Raw genomic sequence first — 11,130 nt, forward strand, 5'->3', positions numbered from 1 at the left:
AAAAGCTACATATAACAGTTCTATACGAGGATTTATTAGTAAGGAGACCAATTGTTCTGCCTGATTACTGCAAGCATGCTCCCCCACACGCCAGCGGAAGCTTCAATTTCACCGGGCTACAGCCGTACAGGGCAATGAAGTGATAGCTTTAAATGCCAAATCAAAAACGAAAATTGATATCGGTGGCGTCCGGCGTCTTCTCGCGTCGGTGACGTCAACGCGAGTGATGCAACAAATCATCAATACGTGAAAACGCCATCATATGGCGTCACATGTCATAAATAATTTTGACGTATCAGAAGGTCTCGTAATTTCACGGCATCATAAAGCATCCTCGCTTGGTTCGAATGGGCCGGTCAAGAGAGCAGTACATAATCAACTGAAGGGCAGAAAGCTAGTTAGCTTGAGGCAGTAACAAAACCTTGTTGGGCGCTGAAAGATCACGGAGGGAAGTAGGAAACATTTAGTGCATTGATTAGGAAGAAAACGAGGATATTTGTTGCCTTTCAGTCGTCTCAGGTAAATCCATGGTGACCGGCAAGTTTTTTTTATCTTAACGAAGTTGATATATTAGAAAAGGCAATTTGATTTTTTTGTCAGATATGCATAGTGGTACACAGCAATATTATAAACCGAGACATGCAAATGATGAGGCTGCAATAGTTTGAAAGGGAAAGTACAACGCAAATGGAATAGATTTTAACTCGAACACACATATCGATCCGGTAGCACGGCCCGACAGGCCGGTGAAAACAGCGCGCCGCTGTAATCGTATTACTTTTCATCGTTTCTGCATCCGTGAAAGCCGTCAAGAAGCATGAATGCTAATTGACTAGCAAGGAAACATGAATTCGCGAGCTTACCAATACGCGCAGCCGTTTAGCGCCAGCATCCTTTTGAATGGATGGATGGATGGACGGATGGATGGATGGATATGGCTGTACCCTTTAGATCAGGCAGTGGCTTGCGCCACCAAGCCATATTACTTAATGAGCCAAAAACTAGATTTATTTTTTTCCTTGAAATAGTGAGGTTTAGGATTTGTACTTTGCAGTGAAGGGTTTACTTTTCACCCGTGCCTTGAATTGAGCCACCAAACAGATAACTTCCTTCTAGGTAATTCTACCCGCTTAAAGTCTCTTTTGCCCTCACTGTCTCTAAACCCCAGTGTTTCGAAAAACTCTGGGCCATCATCCTGAACTCTAAAATGAAGCCCCTTGCAGAACATTATCAAGTGTTCGGCAGATTTTTCTTCCTCTCCACACGCACTTCATACCGTGGTACCCCTTCGTATTTAGCCTGATAAGCCATGGTTCGCAATACTCCCGTCCTGGCCTCATACAGTAGAGAACTGCCTCGAATATTATTATAGATCCTTTTCTTGGCGATTTCCTGCTTAAATTTTCAATATATCTCTAGTGTAGACTTCTTAATCAAGCCGATTCTCCGCATAACGGTCTCAGCTTCCTTTACCTTCTTTTTAACCGATAAATCTTCTTGGTTTGGCCCCCTGCTCTTTTCTAAGTATTTACCAGTCAATTTTCTGGTTCGCTTTCTCCATTTTATATCGACATTCTTCATGTACAATTAGCTGAATACCTTCATAGCCCAACACTCCTCCCCCATTTCTCTCAATCGCTTCTCAAATTTTATCTTGCTGCTAGCTTCCCTGCCCTCAATTGATATTCATCCAATATCACCTTGTACTCCCTGATTTGATGTATTCCCTCGAGCTCCTAAGGCAAACCTACCTATTTCTCGCACAGCGCCACCATGCGGAATCGGTGAGTGGAGGCGGAGAGAGCGCGTGCTCGATGGCCTGAAGAGAGCGTTCGCTCGGGCACTGAAAAAAAATAGAGGAGTCGTTGGTTGTGGTCTGCACAGCTATATCTTTTTGTATAGGGGTGTCGCCGTAAGATAACATTAAGAGCAGGTGGGGGAGGTTAGTAAATGTTTCATGGTCAAGGAATAAATTCATTCCGAAAATTATCTTTTGTGAGCATTCGCGCCACACGAGGAATGAAGCAACGTACGTGATCCCAAAATTTGGAGCTGTGCGGTACATCTCCACAGCGTTGTCAGTAGGTGACATCCTGCTCTCCGGAGCTTGGGTCCTTGCTCAGAAGGTGTCCTTACCTATCCTAGTTGAGCAAAGAGGTCTACACCTATCACAAAATAATCAGCACCCGTATCTACTACAGCATTTACCAGGTGGTTCTCGAGAAGAACGGAGACGCGAGACAATACATTGTTCTCGTCGATGATATATGTCGGCGAATTGAAGTCGTCGGATGTCTGCTGGCAGTTTGGGGAAGGGTCTTTTAACGGTATATCAACAGCGGCCTCAGCCCCGGAGGGTCCTGTTTTTAGTTTGCGCGGCGTAATCTCGTGGACATAGACAATCGTCCCGCAAAGACGTCCACAAAGGCCGATTGTTCGCCAGGTGACGTAAGGCGCCGTAGAGGTGGTCAGTGGGATCGACGAGGCAGAAGGGCTGTGGACAGCTGGCCTGCCAAGTGATCGTCGATAGCATGGGACCCCTCACTATCTCAGGGTCGACAAGCATCTGGACAAATTCCAGGAAGAAACATGTGCTGGTATGCACACTCACGGTAGGTGTGACCTGGTTCACCGCAGTGATAACAGTGAAGCCCGTCGTCAGGAGCATGCCACAAACTGGATTTCTGTATAAGCGATTGGTTTCCGCTGCTGTTCTGAAGTAGACCTGAAAGAACCCCGGCGCGCTCGGCAGGGTGGACGCACGGAATGGCTTGCCGACAGTCGGTGCAGGCGAACGTAATGTTTCCACGTACGTCAATAGAGGAGGTCTGGCCTTACGCGGGACTATCTTGGGCTTGGCCTCGGCTGGGCTCGGAGCCATCATGGGTGGCACTAGGTTCCGGACCTATTCGCGGATGGAATTCATTAGAACAGCAACATGAAGCAGAGGAGACACCGCATGAAGCTTTTCCAGCCCCGCACGCACAATACTGCACACGAGCTCCGTGAGGTTCCTTATGGTCGTGACGTCAGCTCTTGCTAGAAACTATGACACAAATGAAGACTGACAGGACGTTCATGTTGAGACAAACGCTGCCTTAGCATTCTCTTCATCATCATGACTTCGTGGAGAAAATCCGCTACAGGGCTGACTGGGTTGGGCGCTATGAGCAACTGCTTTTTTACTCTCCGCATCACTAGGCCCACCTTCTTCTCTTCCGTCATTCTGGCGTCAGCTGACCTAAAGAGCTGCGTCATGTCCTCAACGAACATGGCAACGCTCTTGCTCGGGTGCATAGTTCCAGAATTGAGAAAAAGTTCGGCTTGCTTTTTTTAGCTTTGCAATGTATTCTGTAACTGGGTGCAAAACATCATCAAAACAATATATGTAAATTGTACCCTAATTATGACATTAGGTATTTTATTAGGTCTATGTGTTATATTTATCAGTAGTAAAACACAGCACCAAAATACTGTTTGTCAGGTGATCGACTGCATTGTAATTGACCTCTTGACACTAACAAGTTCTTGAATATAGCCTGCTTTTTTAGGGTTCAAGGGGAAAGATAACGTTCTGTAAAATAAGACCCATCTCCCGCATCGACGTATTATAAAGCAGTATTACTAAAAGAAATGACAAGCAGATGTGTGATATGCATTATTCGCTGCCTAAGAGTCCCCACTGGAATTGGTGCTGACGTGCAATGCAGTGAAGGCAAGGCAAAAGCAAGCTTTGTTACCTTGTGGTTGTTGAAATAGAAAACTTTCTTCTACTTTGAAACAAAAATCTCTCCTCTGAAACTTCCTGCATATCTTACTAACAAATCGTACTATGCATTATTATTTAAGGCATGTTCTCACTTGGATTTCTGCATTGCAAAAACTAGGCCCCAAATTGAGGTTTAGTGTTCTGTTTCCCAATTTTACCACAATATTATGAGGAGGTTTGTGTTTCATTCGGTTCCGAAGCATTTTAATAGTTTAATATAGAAACATATAAAGCAGAAAATGTAGGTATATTATTTGCGAAAATTATGAGCTTTATATCAAAAGCTCTAAACATGCAGCAAAATGCTATTTGAGGGGAAAAATAAAGTTACCATTGAAGCGACACAGCAGCCTCCAGATTATCGCTTTGGCAACCATCTGGTACAGCGTCTTTTTTGCTTAGCGTGTCGCATTCAGCGTCACCAAAGGCGAACGCACACCGGAAGTGCGCCAGCGAAAGCACTCGGAAGTCACGGGAGCAGCCATCTACACATTTTGTGAGCTGGTTCAGCTCTGAAATGCCACATCGCTAAACAGCGCATAAAAAGTGAACTATAGAAAGCACACAGGAAACCAAGGTACATACAGCTGGCAGGGAAGGCTCCATACAAGCTCTTACGTTAAAAAAATGGCGGCTGATCTGCTGCTCTTGGGGCTGAGCGCAATCTTTGTGAGGATGGGACACTTCTGGTGGAACAAACAATTACGCGGATGTGACGCAATATCTGGTAAAGAAGTGAAGTTTTTGATCAGGGGCCTATGAATTGGAGTTTGATTTCACATTACATTTTATAGGCCCCTGATCGCTAAAGACTCGCAAATTATACGGCTGATATCACCGGTGACTTCTCTACGAGTGCGCTTGAAATGAACACCCGGTTATTGAGCATTGACTAGCCAAAGTGTACTACCATTTACTTTGTCTCGGTTTCATAAGCACTCTTATTCTCAAAACTTTTATTCGGTCCTCTTGAAATCTTCCTTCAGATGGGTCAAAGCAACCAACGCCATATATATCTCATATCTGCAGCTTTGCTTGACTGCTGAATGCTTGTAGTCTTGAGTTTTAACAGGAAGCAATGGCGCCTAGTCACGCCCAAATTTTGACACTTCAGTTTTTTTACAGATCTTAATACCTCAACATTTTTACACTGCACTTAATAGAGAGTAATTACACTGTACTCAAAAGAGCAATATCACATTGCACTGAATAGAGAGCTGAGTGGCTCAGTGGGCAAGTGGGAGCAGATAACAAGCGAAACGCAAACTGCGCAAGCAAGAAATGCTGAGTGAGCCAGCTATTTTACAGAACCAGCCGCTCGCCCACTCATTTGGTTCCCTCAGCAGAGCATACGCGGAAGACCAGCGTGCGAACGATCTTCAGGTAAAGCCTCTTCTCGGTCGACAGTAGCTTCAAACGTTTCGTACAGGTGGCGCAGCAATGCCCTTCTCTCTCTCTGGTGAAACATCAATACCGTTAGTATTCTTTTAAATGCGAAGCATTTCATAGCGAACGTCGGCCAGTTTGACTGCATCTATCTATCTATCTATCTATCTATCTATCTATCTATCTATCTATCTATCTATCTATCTATCTATTTATCTATCTATCTATCTATCTATCTATCTTTTTATCTATCTATCTATCTATCTATCTATCTATCTGTCTATCTAAGTATCTATCTATCTATCCACCTACGACTTTTAGCTCTCTTAGCCGTTTGAATAATAGGCTCCATACCAAAATGAATATGACATAACATAACTGTACGACGAGCACAAGTGACTAGTCATAACATGAAAATAATCATATGTATGTCTTGAATGTCATGATTTACATGTCTCGTTCTTGCTGCCCTTTCAGTGGTTTTGTTCACATGACTAATTGCAAAACTAGTGTTGTATGACATGGCTACATGGCAAACATAAGTAACAGTCTCTCACGTGAAAATCACGCCATGCGTGTCATGTAATAACATGGCACATGGCATGCTCATGATGCGCTCGCCGTCATTTTGCTAGCTTCACATACACTGAATTTCGTAAAACGTGACGTGAATGAATGCCAAGTGTATAAGACTGGTGCAAACATCATAATGATAAGATGCGTGTAATGTAACAACATGACAACATACCACGCTCATAATGCGCTCGTGGCCGTTTTACTGGCGTCACATATACCTAATTTGGTATTACGGGACGTGGAAAGACAACTGAGCAGATATGCAAGATACAAATATATTAATGATGACATGTGACTCGTGTACGGTATAATTTATATGCGCCTCGTAAGGTAATGCTGATTTTATTGTACAATTCAACCTTCCTAATTTGTACTTTTCATATCGTCGATTCCCACTGTAGATGGGATCTGCCAATTGTTCTTCTATCTTGTGCTCCGCTTGCCCCTGCACTCCTCCGCTGGGACCGCTGACCCATTCAGCCGCTCAGCTATTACTCTCTAGTGATGTGAAGCACAAAAAAAACTCACCGAATAGTACTGCCGCTATGTTTTATTGAAGTAGCAGTTTTATGGACATTCTAGGCTACATTTTGCTGCCTGGGTCAACGTCGGCGTCATTCACTCTAGGTGTATACGTATCTATATATATAAAACACAAGGAAGTACAGTATTCCAGAAAAGAACTCTGGTATGCTGAATCGAAAGTTCGACGTCTGCGTGTGAGTTCAAGGCCTTAGCTACTGCGCCACGAACGACCACCTCCTTCAACGTCGAAACAACATGCTATTTCTATATACAACTTACCGCTGTCGATGGGCATCTCCGGGGAACCATGGCCGGGCTAGACTGCACGCGCGCGCATTTTTTTACAGCGTTCTGAGCCGTCGCGAAAACAATCGGAGAGTTTCTCAGTATGTTTCGCCACCCATTGGCTGTAGTGTCGCTGCCACCCTCACCTTGCATCTCCTGCGCCACGCACAAGGCACAGAAACTGGTCGATGTGAAACCGCGGAATCAGACTTCTGGAGGAAGAGGGGGAGGAGAATTTTTCAAGAAGTCGGAGGTAGAGCGAAGATCGCCTCTTTAGAAAACATATAATGTTATCAGATGGCTCGCCGCATAATGTAGGCATGCATCTGCTCGTGAATATTGCAAGCTCAACTAAGTAAAATAAGAAAGAATAGGCTAACAAGGCGTGATGCGGGAGGCATGAAGCACTGGCGACGATCAGAGAAAGATAAACAATGCTGCAGCTGTTCTGGAAGCAGGGAGCACCAAATACTTCTGGTGCATAGTCTCGATGGACAACAAAGTCGCAATTAGAAAAGGTCGCTTACAGGAATGACGAGCACACCTTCCTTTAAAAGCTATTTTCTATTTCTTCATTTTCTATTTTCTATTTCTTCAAACGAGTAGTTTTTAGGGCTACAAGCTGTGGTCTGCAGATTGAGAGCATTTTCAAACACGTAAGTTAGTTGTAAATCTAGTGGTGAAAAATAACGGCGAATAAGGGAAAGAAATGTAAAAAAAGAGAGGACTCTTGCTGCTGAATAACTCTTTCCAACTGTATGCTCTGATAGCGCTTGCGTGCATTGTTAAGGTGTTAACACCACCTGAAGACATTGATTCGTGGGAGTCCAAGCTCTTTTGCCTTCCTGTGTATGGCAAGCCACATCCATAAAGAACGCGAAGAACACTGGTGCTTACCCTCGCAATCCACTTGCCCTGAAACTGAAACTCTCTAGTGCTAATCGACTCTGCACTATCCCTCCCGTTCATGAAAAAAAACCACGACTGCCACAGCAAATGCACTTTTTACCGGTATCAAACATAAAGGATTCGCATCTTCAACCTTCTTTATTATTATGGATAGCCAGCTGTTCACCATCAACACGTGCACATGTGGGTGTGGGTGTTTTGCGTACGTGCACGTGTACGTCTGTGTGCGTGCTTGCCCGTGTGTATGTGTGTGTGCGTGTGCATGCGCGTGCGCGAAACAGAAGCTTTACCCATGTCTCAATAGGAGGGTCTGCTTTCGTCAAGGTATGCTCATCTAACACATAGCGAGTTTTTTTCATTAATTTGCGCATCATAGGCGTCTCTCTGGATGGCCTGCCTCTACACGCCACGGGCTGGGTTTTGGCTTACGAAGATTCTGCATCTATAATATCAATTTCATTGCTACAGAATGATAGCTTGCTGTCCTAATACCGAAGAAAGAGTAGATACGCCCATGCCAACAGACGTGTAATGATAACACTTCCATAAACTTCATGAAATTAACCACAACTTTGCCAAATACTTATTGCTTGCACAGTTCCGAAAAATGGATGTTCATTTATGCAGTTCAGAATAACGGGCATGGCTCACGCAAATATTTGCGTTGGGGGGGTAAACTGGTATTCTGTAATATTAGTTATATATTAGGTTTAATGTTCGAAAACCTTGATATGAATATGGGGGTCGCCATAGTGGAAGAGAAAGTTCGACCACTTCGGTTTCTTTAACGTGGTTCTAAATCTAGGTTCACGGGCCTCGACCATTTTCACCTTCATCGAACATGCGGCCGCCGTGGATGGAAATCGATCCCATGACGTGAAAGTCAACAGTGGTGCAACATAACCATCAGAGCATCACGGTGGGTCAGTAGTCTCTAGCAGGTGTGACGAGAAGCTCACGCATCTGCACGCATTGCTCGATTGTGAGTGCGCACAACGGAAATCTTCCAGCAAGCTTGCCGAGATCGCATCCACGTCACGATTGTCTCTGGGCCCGCTTTTCAAAATAAAAATAGCCTTGTGCTTCTAGCACGACTTTAGTCTACACGTTCACCGTTGAATGTGCGCAAACAGCATCTCCCAGCAGTGGCTTTAGCTACAATAGTATAATTCCACAAGGCAGCCATAATTTGTGGTGCCGCTACCGTTGCTAAAAATAGAGCACCTTCCAGCATCGCTCACAGCAAACTACGCTTTTCAATGTAATTAATAACTGTGAAGCATTTTTTAGTGAACCAAAGTCCTAGTTGGAACCTTTCTATCCATCATTTTATCTGTCATGCAGGCTACATCTTGCCGATCTCGTAGTTATTTTCTTAACCTCGTTGCTGTCAAATTTGGCACAACAGGACTAGCGCGCACAAAGAAATAGATTAGGAGGTCTTGCTGTGAACAACGTGACTTCTTTATAGTGTGTGTCATGAAATCCTTTGCATCAGCGGCGTGCAGCACATGCCCGCATATTGAGGCCTGTGGTATGCGGTTATGTGCCACAGGTTATTCCTTGGCCATTTGAACTCAGGCTATGGGAATTATAAACGAGAGCTTGAAGGAACCCGTGTGAGGGAAGATGGGTGCCTTGTCGGCAGCTTTTCGGTTGAGTAAAGTATGCCACCAGATAAAAAAAAATGAAAATCATGGCTTGGGTCGGAATAGACCCAAGCATAGCAGTTAACTATTCTACCACAGAGCCACACCGGGACTCTGTAGTAGAATAGTGGCCCGTCAGCGGGCCACTATTCTCAACTATTCCCAACTATTCTCAAGGTGGCCCGTCAGCGTAGTGTAGTCGTAATTGTGACGGGACCTGCCATAAAAGCGTTGAAACTGTAACGACGGTCCCGTCAACGTGTACCAGTGACTATGGTGAGAGGCCCACTACCGCAATATAGAGTTTAGGGGGTGGTTACCGTAAACTTGTAGTCTGTTTTGACGCTGGCGTCGACGGGCTTTGGTAGCGTAGTGGGCTGGTGCGCAATGAAAGAAGTTGTAGCTCTGCACGTCATCACTTCAAGTTCATATTTGGTGAGCAACTTTTTTCCACGGCATTGCTTAAACAGTGACGTTACACTTTTGAAGGAGTCGAAATTTGGTTTTTAGCAAAATTATTGATTGATGTACGCGAGGAATGTTAGACAGCCAAACCGTGTGGATTTTGTGGCGCAGTGAATAACACATGCTGCTTATTTTGTATGTCGTTTCTGTTACAATTGCACTGGCCAAATTCGTGATACACAAAACCAGGAATTATGCGTAATAAATATAGAGGAAAGCATAACAAGGATGCTCGTGAACGCGCGTAAATCACAAAAACTGCAGTGTTTCTTCCGAAGTAAAAAACACATAACTGTAACTGAGTCTGGGACAAAAGTACCCTAGCGATTTTCAGACGACTAATGCTTGAATGTTCATAGTTCTGCCAAAGCACCTGCAGAACAACATCTGTGAAGCATAGTTAGTTCCTAGAAAGACGTGAATGATAAAATCAATAACAGAATTTCGGCAAGCTTCTTCGAACATGAATATAGCAAAAAAATAATAATAAGCATTTGAACTTAGTCGGATTACATGTCGCCAAGTAAAACTAAATGCACTAACCACACACGTTGATGACGGCGCAATTGGACGAGTGTCCGCCAAGCCATAGCAGCGAGAATAAGAGAACCCACGTTTCTCTCGCCATTGGTGGTTGCCGAAAACAGACTCCGCGACGGTGAGCTGCAATCGTCTTTCACTGTGGTGCAGCACTCCCTACATGCACGTACCGGTATTTCTGTGCTGCACACGCAAAGATGGCGCGTCGCTCTTGGTAAAGCAAAGCGGCGAAAAACACCGTCACTTTTTGCCAGGAACCACAAGTTAGAATTGCTGAAGACGCCTGGAAGTTTATCCGTCTTCGATGTACTTGGAAGTGATATCTCAAAGACTAACCATACCTTAACCAGATTACCCCAAAAAAGAGCAACCTTCCTCTACGTTTTAAGTAACCCTGTACTCACAGCTGTTCTTTGATAAATATTATATGCTATGCACACAAGAATGCCGGATACAGGAGGCAGAGTAGGGCGACTCGTAGGACTGCTGCGGTAATTAACGCTTCAAGGACACCGCAAGAACGGATACCACTGACCTTGCTTGATTCAATTGATATTTGAACAGAGTACATGAATTAACACAAATATGTGACAAGTACGCTTTGTGCGGACGGTAGAAGCCAGAATTCAAGCGGAAAATGACATTTTCATGCAATGAAACTCACCTCGTCTTCGCAAAAGCCATGCCAGCTGTATGTATTTGGGAGGTCTTTCAGCAGTCAACTTTGTTGCGTAAGACATACTGAGTACAAAATAGCTGTATGGCAGGCAATAAGACACATATTGACAGCTGCCTCTACATATCAGTGTGGAGCGTTAGTAAAGCTGATAGCGGCAAATGCAACGGCCCAGCTATTACACTTGCATTCCGTGATCCATTATGCGCATACGCAGAACGTAAACGGTTCCGGAGCTATTACGTACGCATGTTATTTCCGGAATATAGTGTTTAACGCTTCATCACACAAGGGATTCCAAGTGTGCGGTAAGATAGTGGCGCCTTTTGAAGTGAGATCTGTTTAGTCGA

The 11,130-nt window shown here is 44.4% G+C and overlaps 1 protein-coding gene across 1 annotated transcript in view; it reads right to left on the reverse strand.

The window, feature by feature from the left end:
* Positions 1-10,570, reverse strand: part of LOC142776651 (uncharacterized) — a 76,523-nt gene extending 65,953 nt beyond the window's left edge. The window contains exon 1 of the mRNA XM_075880648.1: positions 10,108-10,570. Coding sequence (XP_075736763.1) covers positions 10,108-10,192 — 85 coding nt within the window. The 5' untranslated portion in view covers positions 10,193-10,570. The remainder of the gene's footprint in view (positions 1-10,107) is intronic.
* Between the last annotated feature and the right edge of the window lie 560 nt (positions 10,571-11,130).

This window comes from Rhipicephalus microplus, chromosome X (assembly GCF_043290135.1).
Source record: "Rhipicephalus microplus isolate Deutch F79 chromosome X, USDA_Rmic, whole genome shotgun sequence".
Taxonomy (NCBI): domain Eukaryota; kingdom Metazoa; phylum Arthropoda; class Arachnida; order Ixodida; family Ixodidae; genus Rhipicephalus; species Rhipicephalus microplus.